At 36.9% G+C, this 17,028-nt stretch overlaps 1 protein-coding gene across 7 annotated transcripts in view; it reads right to left on the bottom strand.

Annotated features, from left to right (window-relative positions):
* Positions 1-16,699, bottom strand: part of LOC127646713 (putative tyrosine-protein phosphatase auxilin) — a 48,408-nt gene extending 31,709 nt beyond the window's left edge. For 2 of the 7 annotated variants that reach the window (XM_052130537.1, XM_052130540.1), the window contains exons 1-3: positions 16,573-16,699; positions 12,426-12,549; positions 4,214-4,364 (exon numbers count right to left, since the gene is read on the bottom strand). In XM_052130537.1, the coding sequence (XP_051986497.1) occupies positions 4,214-4,364; positions 12,426-12,549; positions 16,573-16,647 (350 nt within the window). In that variant the 5' untranslated portion in view covers positions 16,648-16,699. The other 5 variants (XM_052130539.1, XM_052130542.1, XM_052130541.1 and 2 more) reach the window with 5 other exon arrangements.
* Positions 16,700-17,028: the final 329 nt, after the last annotated feature.

The raw sequence follows: 17,028 nt of genomic DNA, 5'->3' as shown, positions 1-17,028 counted from the left end.
ACCACAGTTAGTTCCGGTCCTCAAATCTGATTGGACGAGAGACGTTCCATTAGCACTGATGGTGTGACAGCATCAGCACTCAGACACTTCACTGTGTGTATCACTCTGCTTATGTTCGTGCTGTTCTAAATGAAAGTGTAAGCGTAGTGCATGTGTGTTAGGAGTTACTGTCTTTATTTTTGAAATTACATATGTTAGCCAGCAGGTGGTGGCAAAAGATAATTTTTGTGTGTAAAATGAGCCAGTTGGTGACAAAGTGAATCCGTTAGTCATTTTTTACATAGAACAGCGCTCCGTGAGTTTCCACATTGGATACATACTGTTTAAAATGGCGGAGGACATCACTGTTTCTGTAGTGAATGACATTTGCGCACCGGCTACCCCAAAATATAGAGGAATACCCCGCTTGGACATCTATATTCCACTGAGAAAGCTGACCTTCAGAAAGCTGTAAGCATCTCTGATTGGGTGTGGCAACAGGTGATTGCACACTCAGTCTCTCTCTCTCACACACAAACAAACACACACATCAATCCATCTATCCTTGTTTATCCAATGACTTGTTAGAAACAGCACAAACCGTGATACTATTTCTGAAGTGAACATTTTGAATTACTAACGGAGGGTTGGATGCATCATTTGTTGTGAACCAGCAATGGCAGATTCTGATCGGTAGCGTAATAAAGTAGTTCCATGTACAAATGAGTTTTTATGACCGTACTCAGTTTTTCCCCAAAAAATTTAAATGTACTTGTTCATTGAACTGTTGTATATAAGCAATATCACACTCGTAATCATGCTATATGGCCCTATATCAGCACTGCTGTGATTCGGCAGCAAGCCGAATGCCATAGGTAATTACAGCAGTGCTGATGTAGGGCGATATTGCACTCTTGCTCGTGTGATATTGCTTAAATATACTATTGTTTATTGTTTGTTTATGTTTGATCATAATGCATTAACTGATATAATCATACACAACTTTTAATATTAAAATTGTATATTAGTATATGAACAAATTAACATTAATACATGTTGTAAAGGTATTGTTTATTCATGTTAACTATTGTGTTAACTAATGTAAAAAAATACAACCTTATTTTAACGAGTTTTTAGCTAATTTAGTGCCTAGTTACCCAACTTTAGTTTTGCTGGAATGCTCCATAAAGCGTTCTAACTTACGAACAACAGTGTGTCAATAACGTGGTCAACCTAATCTGCCTCTGGGTCAATCAGGGGTAAAATGCAACATTACATAAGCACTCCAAACTATATCTACCCATCAGAGTCTAAATGCTTTCAGCTGAGAAATAAATGCACATGAATAGTTATCAACTGTATCACCACAGTATCCTCTGGATAACAGCAAGCAAGCCGAGTCACATAAAGCACAATGGTGACTAAGAATAAATAGGGGCTTCCTGCTGTACAGAAGCTTGCTGTTGCAGGCACAGTGTAATGATGAGTATGAACATTATGGAGGTTTGTGTTTTGTCATTAAATTAATATTCCGGGTTCAGTGGAAGTTAAGTTCATTCGAGTGCATTTTTGGTATAATGTTGACTACCACAAATATTAATTTAGACTTTTTCCTTCTTATCTTTCTTTAAAAAAAAAAAAACAAGCAGTGATGACGGGCCCAAGCACCTTTCAGAAAACGATGCAAGGTGGACACATTTGTCATTTTACATTTTTCAATGTCTTGGGATAATATTGTCTAAATGTGGTGACGGTCTCATTAATCCACTAGGAGTATTTAAAATGTCAGAGACTGCACTATTAAAAAAATCAAAAATGGATGACTTCTTGTTGGGCGGAACTAATAACTACAATTATGAAAGTTGTACACTATATATGTACCAATTTTGGTGACTGTAGGTGAAAATGGGGGTGCTTCAAAGGCCATCTTACATGCCCATTTTAAAGGGAGTGCAACAGAGACCCCCTACATGCCCATGCGTGAACCTTTGCCCAGCCCTAATGACCAACGACTCTGGTGTGTGCAAATTTTCATGTAATTTTAAGCATGTATATAGGAAAAAGGAATAAGAACAATTAATGTGTTGCCATGGCAACACTATTTAAGATATCATATATCCCTTAACAATTTTACATCAGCAGTGTATCTGAATTTTGAAGCAATTCATGTTAACATAAGAGGGCTATTTCAAAGTCTGTTAAAAGTGCCATACTTCCTGCTGCCAGTTGGTGGCACTATGACCATGACCCATAATAACCGGATCCATGTGATCAGCCCTCTTTTGCCATAAATTATTACTTCGCCATGCCGACATTGTTCAAAATATAAAAAAATCAGTTAGCAATTTTGCATCTACAATATCTTGGCATAATGTTGCACAAATTTGGTGTCAGACACGTGAATCCCCCAGGAGGATTATTTAAAAGTTCAAAGCATGTTCAGAAAATCCAGAGGAAATTGCTGACTTCCTGTTGGGCAAGATATTGACTGCAAGTATGAAAGTTGTTCAGCTTGATGAGAACAATATATGTACCAAGTTTGGTGATTCTAGGTGAAAATGTGGGTGCCACAGAGCCCCCCCATTACATGACCATGTGTGAACTTTTGCCCAGTCCTAATGGCTGACAACTCTGAAATGTGTACAAAATTTCATGAAATTTCAAGACGGCTATTTCAAAGACTGCTAAAAGAGCAATACTGCCAGTTTGTGGCACTAACATTTGCTGTGACTCATAATAGCCAAAACAATGTGCTCAGACCCCATTACCAAACATACAGCTGAATTTTCTTCAAAATCACACAATGCACACAGAAGATATATTTTTGCTTTGTTTCAAGTAGATGAGAGACGAATTATAATACTTTTTTGTGTTGCATACACAGCAATAGGTGTCGATATGAAATGTAATGATGACATAAGGTATGGTCCCAACATGAAAGAGCCAATGAGGTCTGATGTTATTGATGTTGTTGCAATATTTGATTTGCTTAACGATTTGATTTGAGAGTTATTTACATCCGTTCATCTTACAAAGTGATCGTATGCCATTGGAAGACTTGAAATAGGAAGCATGTGTCGCATGGACTACTTTTGGGAGCTTATTTAAGCTTTAAAAGGTATAGTTCAACCAAACATGAAAATTCTCTCATAGTTTACTCACCCACATGCCATCCCAGAAGTGTATGACTTTCTTTCTTCTGCTGAACATTTTTAGAAGAATACCTCAGCTCTGTTGGTCCGTGTAATGCAAGTGAACGGTAACCAGAACTTTGAAGGTCCAAAATGTGTATAAAGGAAGCATAAAAATAATCCATATGACTCTAGTGGTTAATCTATATCTTCAGCAGAAATATGATAGGTGTGGGTGAGAAACAGATCAATATTTAAGTCCTTGTTTTACTATAAATTCTACTCCTTGCCCAGTGCATGCAATATGCAAGAAGAATGCGAATTGGCAAAAACAATGGAAGTGCAAATGTGCAAGTGAAAGTGGAGATTTATAGTAAAAAAGAACTTAAATATTTGATTTGTTGATCTGACTGGAGTCTAATGGTTACTTTTATGCTTCCTTCATATTATTTTTTGGACCTTCAATGTTCTGGCCACATTCACTTGCATTGTATGGACTTACAGAGCTAAAATATTTTTCAAACAATCTTTGTGTTCAACAAAAGAAAAAAGTCACACACATCTGGGATGGCATGAGGGTGAGTAAATGATTAGAGAACTTTAATTTTTGGGTGCACTATCCCTTTAAAGTGAGTCACCATCAACTGCCATTGTATGGAAATTAGTGATCAAGAGATTCTTTAAAATATCTAATTTTGAGTAAATTGTGACAGAATTTTCATTTTGGGGTCAACAATTTAATTAAGTCCAAGACCACTATGTATCGGTCAAAGCAACAAACAATTAATTATTTGGTTCAGTGACTTAGGGTTAATTTTAAGGCTAAAATTAGGCTAATGAACTAGCTAGCATATCAAAGGATACTGAGAAAGAGGACATAACATGCCTAGCTCAAACTAGCTCAAACACACCTAAACAGGAGTAATTACATTTAAGACTCCTGATATAGTAGTAGTTGTCATATTCATTACACAAAACTGGGTCACGAGAACTCTATTAAAAGACCTTGACAGTGTTCGCTTTAAAGTGCAGTCTTACGCATACAAAAATATAAACTTACATACAAAAACAAACTCAAGCACAAATTCAAGATTAGGACTCACGTGGCCACTTGATTCATAACCTTGGTTGAGGTGTCTTTGATGGTGTCTTTTAAGTTGTCCTTGATGTTGCTGAAGAACTTTCCTGCACCTCCTTTTACCATATCCAGAAGTCCCCCTCCATAGTTCCCATCCATATCTGGAGACGGAGGGCCTTCAAATGATCAGAATATCAAATCTTACAACACACATGCACACAGGACACCACAAACTCACGTCAACCCCTACGTATTAGGCATGCTTATACAGTGGATGCAAAATCCAAAACACTGTGCATCTAAATAACACTACATGCTTTAAAAAAACACAGGGAATCAGTAAGGTAGATGCTGCAGCGGTCACTCTGATCACTGAGGGAACTCAAGGTCAGTTGTATGTGCTGATCAGTTACTATACACTCAAAGGCAAAGCTGGTACACAAACAGCTCCTCTACACCAGAAAGCCTCATAAATCCATTGTAATAAAACATAGGAAGCACTTCTACATCAGCTCATTAATCTTAAATGCTAAGTATTTACAGATGAAGTCAGAAGTTTACATACACCTTAGCCAAATACATTTCAACTCAGTTTTTCACAATTCCTGGCATTTAATCGTAGATAACATTTCCTGTCTTGGGTCAGTTGGGATCACTACTTTATTTTAAGAATGTAAAATGTCAGAATAATAGTAGAGAGAATAATTGACTTCAGCTTTTATTTCTTTCATCACATTCCCAGTGGGTCAGAAGTTTACATACACTTTGTTAGTATTTGGTAGCATTGCCTTTAAATTGTTTAACTTTGGTAAAAACTTTTTGGGTAGTCTTCCACAAGCTTCTCACAATAAGTTGCTGGAATTTTGGCCCATTCCTCCAGACAGAACTGGTGTAACTGAATCAGGTTTGTAGGCCTCCTTGCTTGCATATGCTTTTTTCAGTCTTGCCCACAAATTTTCTATTAGATTGAGATCAGGGCTTTGTGTTGGCCACTCCAATACCTTGACTTTGTTGTCATTTAGCCATTTGCCATAACTTTGGAGGGATGCTTGGAGGGGTCATTTTCCATTTGGAAGACCCATTTGTGACAGAGCTTTAACTTCCTTTTTGATGTCTTGTGATATTGCTTCAATACATCCATGTCATTTTCCTTCCTCATGATACTGTCTATTTTGTGATGTGCACCAGTCCCTCCTGCAGCAAAGCACCGCCACAACATGATGCTACCACCCCCATGCTTTACGGTTGGGATGGTGTTCTTCGGCTTGCAAGCCTCACCCTTTTTCCTCTAAACATAACGATGGTCATAATGGCCAAACAGTTAACTTTTTGTTTCATCAGACCAGAGTTTCATCCATGTGTGCACTTGCAAACTGTAGTCTGGATTTTTTATGGCAGTTTTGGAGCAGTGGCTTCTTCCTTGCTGAGCAGCCTTTCAGGTTATGTCAATATAGGACTCATTTTACTGTGTATATAGATACTTTTCTACCCGTTTCCTCAAGAATCTTCACAAGGTCCTTTACTGTTGATTTGGGATTGATTTGCACTTTTCGCACCAAGCTACGTTCATATTTAGGTATTATAACTGCATGGTTCCATGGTGTGTATATTTGCTCACTATTGTTTGTACAGATGAACATGGTACCTGTGGGTATTTGGAAATTGCTCCCAAGAGTGAACCAGACTTATTGAGGTCCATATATTTTTTCTGAGGTCTTGGCTGATTTCTTTTGATTTTCCTATGATGTCAAGCATAGAGGCACGGAGTTCAAAGGTAGGTCTTAAAATAGTTCCACAGGTACACCTCCAATTAGCCTATCAGAAGCTAATCGGCCAATTGCCTAAAGGCTTGACATAATTTTCTGGACTTTTCCAAGCTGCTTCAAGGCACAGTTAACTTATGTAAACTATATGTAAACTTCTGACCCACTGCAATTGTGATATAGTCAGTTAAAAGTGAATCAATCTGTCTGTAAACAATTGTAGGAAAAATTACAAAAAAAATGAGTCATGCACAAAGTAGATGTCCTAAACAACTTGCCAAAACTAAAGTTTTCTAATATGAAATCTGTGGAGTTGGTAAAAATTGTTTTAATGACGTTAACCTAAGTGTATGTAAACTTCTGACTTCAACTATACATCACAAGCCAAATACGTTGGTTTAATGTGCATTTAGATGGTGGAAGTTGAAAAGCATAGGGAGAAGCAAAAGCTTGGGGAAACAAAAGAATGAAAGGGAGACATGGTGGAAATATTCGGCATCTAGGCCGTATTAAATAAATCCTAGTTTAAGGCCACATCCACATTAATATGTTTTTGGTTGAAAACACATCCCCATGAAGCATTTTCAAAACACTTTTCATCCACATAGAAACACACGAAATCGATCACTGACATTTACATCGGCAACAACATAAATACTCCGTCATTTTGGGGCATACAAAAATGAACTGAAACTCTGTGAATACTTATCACACAAACATGAAACATATGTCTAAAGAAAGCTTGAAATGTCTACTTTTAAATAAAACAATTAAAAACTAATATTCTCCTGCAATATAATCTGCATGGAACTAAGCAATGTACAGTTTCTCCTGGCTCAGCTAATTATCCCTAATGTGATCACACTCACAGGCAGAGGGCGCTATTCATAAGGTAATGTGCTGAGGTGATCAATGCAAATGGTAAACGGCCCTGACAGTGCCATAAAAAGCATCTACTTCATTCACTTTTCTGCGTGTTTGAAAGATACATATTTCACTAGTGGGACTGTTTCCAGGCTTGCCAGCCAGGATTCAGTGTATTGAAATATGTCCTAATAAGCAAATTCTAGTTACATTAAAATTTTGTTTTGGCTAAAGCAGGTATTTAAATTGTATGCTGTATGTAATATGATATAAAAATAATATGAATGTTTAGATTATATTTTAACTAGTGTTTATGCTGGCTCATTATCATCAACAAAACTTGTGCTTGCAAATATGTGTTCAGGTGTAAATGAGTAAAATGCATTTTAAATTTGCCCATATTAGAAAATCAGCATATTATAATGAATTCTGAAGGATCATGTGACACTGAAGACTGCAGTAATGATGCTGAAAATTCAGCTTTGATCACAAATAGTATTTTACAATATATTCAATAGAAAACGGTTTGTTTAAATTGTATAAAGAGTTCACAATATCATTAATTTTACTGTATTTTGATCAAACAAATGCAGTCTTGGTGAGCAGAAGAGACTTCCTTTAAATGGTAGTGTAGGTCTAAAATTAAGTAAAGTCTTTATGTAAAGAAAATGTATCAGATTACTTGGTTACTTTTATCTTAAAACTTGATTTTGATCATTAAGTCTTTGTCACATTCCTCAGTGATAGGCCCAGGGGAGGGGTCTTTGTCTCCTCAGGTGTGAAATACATTTTCTAACACTAAAAGTCTTACAAAGGTTAAATTAGTATATTGTTTAGTATGAATGAGTGATCAGGATGGCAAAAACTCTAGGCTACAAGATCCAGTTCTCAAATGTATTGTGGACAAATGTTGAGTATGTGTTATATGGCCTTATTTCTATGACTTAACATTTTAGTTTTTTTTAAAAACCACGCATAAATGTTATTTTCTCAAAAATACAAACATGTACACACATGTAGCTCACATATTATTGTAGCCCAGTTTGTGCTGAATACAGTGTTATCAGACTTTAGCCATTAATATGTTTTAAGCAAATGAAAAAAGCACAAATGTCAAGGCATGTCAAAACTAGAGGTCGACCGATTAATCGGCCGATTTTTTGCATTTTTTACATAATCAGCATCGGCCAATATCCACGCATATCAAGCCGATTATTAGGCAGGCGCATCTGTGGGCAGCCTAGTGTTGTTGTGGAACACGTGTTCGACGCACGCTGCCCCTAGAGTCATTTTCCAGCAGACCTCAGTGCCTAAGGAAGGAGCTAAATTCCTTGGAGAAAACAGTAAGGATTACATTTGTATAACTTCTTTAGATTTAATTAAAAACTTTTGATATGTTACTGCCAACTTCAAGAAAAAACGTGACAAACGCGATAGTTGACATGACGTTCGGCTACTTTGGATATTGATAGCGTAGTTGAATTTGCATTATCAAAGCAGAAGGGTTGCTATCATGTCACAATAAGTAAGCAAGAATTTTGCAATTACAGACAGTGAATCTGAGACTTTTATTTGTTCTGTTTGTGTGTCTTATATTTGAGAGGGTTGTCACTCAATGCAGAGAAATAAGTAATAAAAAAAGATACCAACGCGCTATAGGCTATTGAAGGACTGGCTTTGGTAAGCTCGGACGTTATTGGTTCTGCTGTCGGTACTGAAGAAATTAAGAAAATACATTCTTTATTGCTATAAAGAGAAAATTATTTTATCTCGCCAGCCATTTCTATGTATAATAATATGAAACCATTTGTCTGTGATGCAATTTAGCTATTCGCAGTCAGACAGAGAGAGAGAAATCTCTCACGCGGTGCTACAGCGAGCACAACACGAGCCCAGCTTAATGAGTGACAGAACTAAACATTCAAACATAGCCTGGTTTAGATCTGTGATATTAGTCTGATTTTATTTTAGATTTCGCCTTCCAAAGATTATAAAAATAATATTTATACATAAGTCGCATTCTGTCTAGCACAACTTCCTTCCCTTCACAGCGGTGCACTGACATTTCTCCCTAAAACTCAAACTTAACGTCAGAATCAGCACGATCAGTGATTGTTGTAAAATACAGTCTAGCTACTGTTGCTAAATTGCGGGACGCGTTTAATAATAAAAAGAGCGCAAGAGATACCGGTCCCAAGGCGGCGCGCGCTCCGAAACACACCGCAAAGAGACAAGCAAACTATAGGCTACTTTGGGTTTCATGCGTCTAAACGATCAACTATGCACAAAAATATGTCATAATGACCGGCTTGGAGATTCACTTAAACACAGTTTATGTCTAAAATGGACGTAGTTATGGAAATAGTTGGGGAGAAAATATGCTGCATCAGGAGCCTATTAGATCTGAACTCGGTCTTAAAGGGGAAGCTGTCTATTAAACGTGACGATTGAGCCATTACTGCGAATCAAACAACAAAAAGGCAAAGAGAAAATCACTCTTGAATGAATAACTTCTGCATTAATAAGCATTAATCTATCTATGATAAACTATGCAGTGTTATTTTACAATTGATTACTTTATTAGATTTCTTTTTAGACCACACCTGAACAGTAATGTTAGTAGACCTTCCTGAAATAAAATTATATATATATATATATATATATATATATATAACAAAAAGAACCGTTAAGAATACCGTTAAAGTACCGGATCGATAAGCAGTATCGGTAAGATAGTAATACCATTAAAACCTTAACGATACCATCCCTAGTTATGCCTGTGCTTCTCTTGGATGCTTTGAAAATTGGATTACGTGTCTGGATTGTCCCTTAATTAAAGCTGCATTTGGATATCAACCTTCGTGTCTCGGAGCAGTTCGTAACACCTGCTTTGTTTATTTAATATATTTGTTATACATTATTTATACAATATGTTTTTACATTATACATTTTTTAAGTCTACAAGTGCAGATTGGTCAAGTGTTCAATAAATGTATTTGTTGAGAAATTTTGTCTATCTTAAGTAATTATTTGTGTTACATTTTATCTTTCAAATAAAAGGTTCAAATAAGAGGTTAAAAACAAGCACATATCGGCCAAATATCGGCCAAAATAAATCGGCAGCATTAATCGGCCATCGGCCGACCCGGATTTCAAAAGATCGGCATCGGCCTGAAAAAAACAATATCGGTCGACCTCTAGTCAAAACTTCTCCAGGGCCCAAAACACCCTCAGACCCTAGAAGGTTAAAACATTCGGTACCCATTCACTTAAATTGTGAGGACCTATAGAGCTGAAGTATTCTTCAAAAAATCTTTGTTTGTGTTCAGCAGAAGAAAGAAAAAGTCATACACATCTGGGATGGCATTAATGTGAGAAAATGATGAGAGAATAAAAAATGTTGGGTTAACTATCACTTGAACTTAAACTTGGGAGTTTATTAGTACAAATAAAATTATTTAACTGATTGCCTGAATTTTGTATTAGTTCTGTTCAGTCCATGTTACAAAAACAGATAAGATAGGATTCTAGAGATAGGATGTTTTTGTAATATGGCCCCTGATGTGTCTATATGGGTCTGAGTGTTTATATGTCCTCCAAACTGGACCACACCCAAATTAAAATTCTGACTCAGCCACCTTCCACTCAGCTGAGCTGCAGATTTCACCTTCTCTACACACACACACAGACGCTGCATTGAAAACAAGACAATAACTTTCATCAGAAATCGGCTCCAGTAATGGGCGGTCAACGAATATCATGCATCAACAATATCAACATTCTAATACTGTAGGGCACACATCCTACCAATGTTAGTGTGGGTCACACCTGAGGAAATCATCCCACAGTCACTCAACTACAGCTCCTGAGCAAGACAGTATATGGACTATATTATGGGAAGAGAAAACACTCTGCAACCTGTTTTAGATCAGTAATCTTGTGAGATTATAAATATTAATGTCTAATATAATATAATATAGCTAGAGCTGTCAAAGTTAACACATTGATGCATGCAATTATTTTAAAAAGTTTAACGCATACATTTTTCTTAATTTACCATTATTAAAGCATAAACAAGCATAAACACTGGTCGGAATATCAGAACCTTTGCGATGTGTCCACCCGAATTCATTGCACTGGTGCACACACCACAAACACACACACACAACAGCTGTCTGCCTCCCACTTGTTGCTAGCAGAACAGGGTGGCCTGGCATCACTCTAATAGTGGGCCGGCCAGAGAGTGAGCTTACTGTTGGACTTACCAACAATAGAGGAGCTCTATTCTGAGTGAGCAAATACACAGGAGGTCTAGTTGATTTCAAAGTCCAAGGCTGTCCCTCTCACAGAGCAAGGAGTCTCTGAAATCCTACTACTGTCCCTTTAATCGCACAAAAAGCCCAAGTGTCACTTGTATATCAGAGAGGGACAGCTAGAGAAAGAGAGAGCTGTTCTGACCACAAAGATCAGATCTGAAGATTTGTCAAATAAAGGCATGTCTCCCTAACACATTTCCTCTTTTAAATTTTAATCTTCACATTCTCCCTGTCTTTTGTTCTTTTCATCCAGCACTTTTGAGTCACATAGACCAGCTCTGAGATGTGAAGCCTATTGTGTGTTTGTGTGTGTAACATTGTGTGCTTGTGTGTCTTGTTACAACAAGACCCAACTGGCTTTTCAATTATATATCACCTACAGGCTGGAACAAAGCGAATGCTTTTCAACCAAAATGCTCAAACTACTGAATAATGAATAATTATAAAAACTAAATGAATACTGGTTTGAATAAGGTCAGTATTTTCACTGAAATTAAAATTTCTCTCTAAATTCAGAGTGACTAGATAGCATGCGAGTCCTTTACTTCATGGCAACTGCACAGAAGCAACAGCAGAATCAACAATCCAGCGTTTCTGACAATTTCACATTGTACAAACTGAAAAATGTCTGGTCTTGCCTCATTTTAAAAATAACACTGATGTAGTTCATTCAGGAAATTCAGAAGTTAGGATCAGTAGAGTACAGTTTATACAATTAATTAGACACTATAGTATATGGTCTTTGAAGGAAAGATTGGATGTTAAAATGACACATAAAATGACATGGGTTATTTCTTTACATCCTGAACCTGACACTAGTGCTTCCTTACACCCCTCTGTCTCTGACCCGAAAGACAACTCTCATCCCATACCACTGCAGTACAACAGCAGCAATCCCACTAAACAGAGAGACACTGTCTTAGATATTGTTATCCCAGTCCATGTGAAACTGTATGCAAGAAAGCCAACTACATGCAAGACCAAGGCAAACTCCATGCATGGCAATTGGGGCTAGTAAAACATGGCATTTATGCACATCCACTTCACATTATAGTCAAAGTAGTATCTGTGGCTTTCTAATGCCCCAGAACTCTGACTTTGATCAATTATCATGACACAGCACATAAACAGGCGACATGAAAGACATGCGTCCTGCGGACACCGGCAACAAATATTTCATTAGCCACCTAGAATAATGAAATACAACCAAAACGACATAAAAACAGACACTAAACACAGGCGTATAAAACGAAGAAGCGGTTGGCTTGCGTGCGTCATCCAACCGTCGACATACCTGAGCTGTCCATGGTGCTGTAGTCGTCCTGTCGCGCCGGGCCTGACTTAGCGCTGCCGAGGGTTACTGCCGTCAAACCGCCGCTTCTTCCCCCGATGCAGAAGTCTCCGCTGCTATCGACCAACTGCAAAGATTCGTAGCCATCATAACTGCCCTTTTTCTTGTAGCCACCTAGCAGGCTCATGAGCACAACTGGGAATCACATAGACGTTCAAAAACGACGGTTTCAAAACACTAGTGGAATGCACATGTTTTGTTGGACTGCTCGGAGGGTGGAATTAATGTAGTTTTCAGCAAGACTACCCCGCATACGCCCGCTAGCTGCAGGAGAGAAGAGAGTGGTGTGTCATCAAGCGCCGCATTTACTAGTGATCCAATCAATGCAGCCAGTTATCTGATTCTTCAGCCTGAATCCACCTTTGAAAAAAGTGCTAGTTTTATACAAGATTTTTTTAAATAGGCTTTTAACTAAGAATAAATCTATAATATACTAAAGTAAATATTATATAAATTAAATGTATTTATTTAATTATTATTAATAATAGTATTGTAATAATGATGATTTTAATTAATATTTTATAATACTTTAGTTAGAATTATAATATAATAATTATTTCTTTATTGTTAGTTTTTATTATTTATATTATATATATATATATATATATATATATATATATATATATATATATATATATATATATATAAAATTTTAATAATTATATGTATACTGTATATATTTAATAACAAATACAAAAACATTTTATTTGTGACAAAATGACAATTCAGCATATTTCAAACCCAAACTCTCATTATATCTTATATCTCAGTATAGTTTTATTACAAATAAATCATAAAATTATAGATGTGTTTTTATATATATATATATATATACACACATACATACATACACACACACACACACACACACACACACACACACGTAGTGTTTCCATGTTTTATGGGGACTTTCCATAGACATAATGGTTTTTATACTGTACAAACTTTATATTCTATCCCCTAAACCTAACCCTACCCCTAAACCTAACCCTCACAGAAAACTTTCTGCATTTTTACATTTTCAAAAAACATAATTTAGTATGATTTATAAGCTGTATTCCTCATAGGGACCGACAAAATGTCCCCACAAGGTCAAACATTTCGGGTTTTACTATCCTTATGGGGACATTTGGTCCCCACAAAGTGATAAATACACGCCACACACACACACACACACACACACACACACACACACACACACACACACACACACACACACAAATCAGCCACAGCATTAAAACCAACTGCCTAATATTGTTTAGGTCCGCCCCAGCCAAAACAGCGCCAACCTGCATCTCAGGATAGCATTCTGAGATGCTATTCTTCTCACCACAATTGTACAGTGCGGTACAATTTTGAGTTACCGTAGACTTTGTCTGGCCATTCTCTGTTGACCTCTCTCATCAACAAGGCATGTCCATCCACAGAACTGCCACTCCAAATAAATAAATAGTTTTTGGCACTCCGAATAATGTTTCTTGTTTTTAGCATTATTCGGAGTGCCAAAAACAATTTATTTATTTGGTGTGGGGGGTGACCTATAAATGTTTTCTTGAAATTATCCCATTAAGTATTTGCTTATTTAATGTATCAAGTATTTGCTATGTTCAAATAGACAAAACATTTGTAAAAAAAATAATATATATATATATATATATATAAAAACAACAACAACCCATTTATATAAGACTTCAAAATACAATCAAAATGTATCTCACTTGTACAATTAAGGAAAATAAACTACATGTATGGCTGATCCATGGATCGCAGTACAGAATAAACATCTTTGTTATTGTTTTCTTTATATATGTCTCTCACCGTTTATAGTCTATGGGTAACCTTGATATAGTGTTCAGTGCTTTGCCAGTGAAAGTGCAAGACTTCCTTTTTGGATGATTTATCTGTAATTGAGCAACTTGATGCTTCCCTTCATGATCCCATTGCTTGGCAGCCACTGGGACAGCATTCTTTCTCATAAGAGAGCTGGATCCTGGGCAACTCTTTGAGAAAAGTAAAACTGAGAACACAGCATGTAGGAAGTGTCACAGAGAGAAAGGCTCTGGTTGAGGTATACCATTAATTATCAATTTAATGCCAACTCTGATTCATTCATTGTTATAAAGACAAGCATTAAAACCAACCTTGGGTCAGCTGGAGGACATCAATACACATACAAACTTTTAAAGAAATAATCTTGTGAAATTGCCTGAATCCCACTTAAATAGTACCACTTGAATGCAAGGAACTCAAGAGAATGTATTTTCTGGAATAACAATATTGACAATGAAAAGCATTTAGATAAGAATTTTTGGAAGGAAATGCCTCAACCAGCAACAACAATGCTTGTATTTCAGGCTGTGTTGAATATGCTATAAAGTCACATTTACAACAGGTTTTATTAAAAGTCATAGGGCTTGCCTGTTAATGTTAAACTCCACAAAGAGGTTATTTTTTAACACAGCTTGTGATCTTCAGATCTTGATTTTCAAAGCCTGTTACTCATAATCACTCATGTATCATAATGGAACCAACAGGCAATGTGGATTGGTCTTTATGTTAACTGTCACTTCACAATTCTTGTAAACAGTATTGTAGAAAGGATCCAATGGTTTATAAAGACTTGTGCATATCTGTGTTGTGGCATTGATGGTTTAATCAGTATAGTTTTCAATCACTATTTACAAAGCTGACATGTCTGATGGCATTCAGACCTCAGTATCTGTTAATGTGTTGGCTGAATAAATTGGACTTGGACTCATGGCTGGGTTTGGATTAATTTTTAACATAATAAAAACATCTGAAGTTTTGGTGTCTTGCTTCAAGACTAATAGTTACTTAGCCAATGTGGTACTGGAGTTTTTGGACATTTTACAGAGTTGTTAACATGATTGCTCCTCGCAGTTAGAAGGCTAATATATATACACAACAGGCTACCTAAAAAAATAGAACTGATTTTGTTCATATTGGTTATTCTAAGAGGTCGTTTTGGTGTCTCGAGACGTGTGTTCGGTTTTATGCGTTGTTGCGCAAGAACAGGTTCGGTTTGAACTAACCTCAAATTCAGCTGAATGATATTTGACGCGGTCTTCAGTCAGGAGTAGGCAAATATTCCAACGTACAGTCGCCAGTCGCGACTGCGAAAGCACACAACGTTGCTTCCATGGAAACAGAGGCAGGGCGCGCGCCCTTCCGCTCATAGCTCCAGTGATGCAAGGGGATTTCCCCTTCACCGTTTATACCGTCATAAACTGACCATGTGCTTAACACAGGTAACATATTAAATGCAATAAATCCAATACACTTCTCTCTGTGTGTCAGTGGTCGAGTCAAGCATTCCGCGTTTTTTTTTTTTTTTTTGTATCCAAAACATCCATTTCAAGAGAGAAACATGGATCAGATGACGTAAAAATTTAACATACACTTCCGCTTTTTAGGGTGAACGAAGTGTGGATTTATTAATTTCATATCAGTGCGTCAAACAAACAGAAATGTTGTGTGTGGAACACAAATAAACAAGGAAACGCCAGGTAAATTTTAAGTCCATCGTTTGTCACGGTCGTCTTAAACGCGTTTCTCTTGAATAACCTTGGCATTTTCAACATCATGCATCTTTTATCAACATTTCTGTTTTTTATTTTATTTTTTATATATAAATAATAATGGTATAATAAGTAAGCCTGATGAATGCACCACCCCCCATGCATTAGACTAGAAATGCATCCGAACAGCTGATCTGTTTTGCTTGTCGTGACTCATGTAGCCTACTGTCGCTTATTCCTTCCTGAGAACGGGCCCAACGGCGTGTAAAAATGTCCAAAAGCGATTTTCCGCATCAGCAATGTTGGCATTATGAACAAATTGAGCAGGGCATTAAAACAAACCTCACCTATGTCACTGTTTCCAACGCAATGCTCATTTAGAAATGCAGATCAGTGCAGAAATCCAGTCTCGCGATTCACATGACATCACGGTAGACACGACGGTTTATGTAATATAAACATTTCAGTACGAAAGCTCGAAGGTGTCTTATTCAGTATAAAAACCGTTATTATTAAATTCAAAGGAAATTCAATCGGGAATTCCTTCCTACCTTTTGATGCACTCTCTCTCTCTCATTCTCCGGTGACCCAGCTGATCTCAGAAATGCTGACCTTTCATTTGTCATTCACTGCCTGTCAAAGGTCAGATTGGCGCGTGTCCCAGCGAATGGTGCTCCGTTTCGAACAAGCGCACGAGCACAAACGTGATGTAGCTATATCATCATCATCATCATCGAATCAGTGCCTTCACACAAGCCAAACCCACAACAGACCACCGACCAATTTCACTTGACCTAGATCAGTAAACAGAGAAACTAAATGACATCTTTTTACATCTTTATTTTTAAACAGTACCACAAGTCTACCTCTACTACAGTAAATATGCATGAACTGTCCAAATATAGGAAATCACCGAATGGATAGTGGAAACCGATTCCCTTAATCTATCGCTGATTAATTTGTTACAGCTGTATTTCAGTGACATTAAGGATGTCTCTTAAATAGTC

Source organism: Xyrauchen texanus, chromosome 7, assembly GCF_025860055.1.
Source record: "Xyrauchen texanus isolate HMW12.3.18 chromosome 7, RBS_HiC_50CHRs, whole genome shotgun sequence".
Taxonomy (NCBI): domain Eukaryota; kingdom Metazoa; phylum Chordata; class Actinopteri; order Cypriniformes; family Catostomidae; genus Xyrauchen; species Xyrauchen texanus.
Note: the sequence above shows the minus strand (reverse complement) of the source record. Positions and strands in the feature narration are given on the sequence as shown.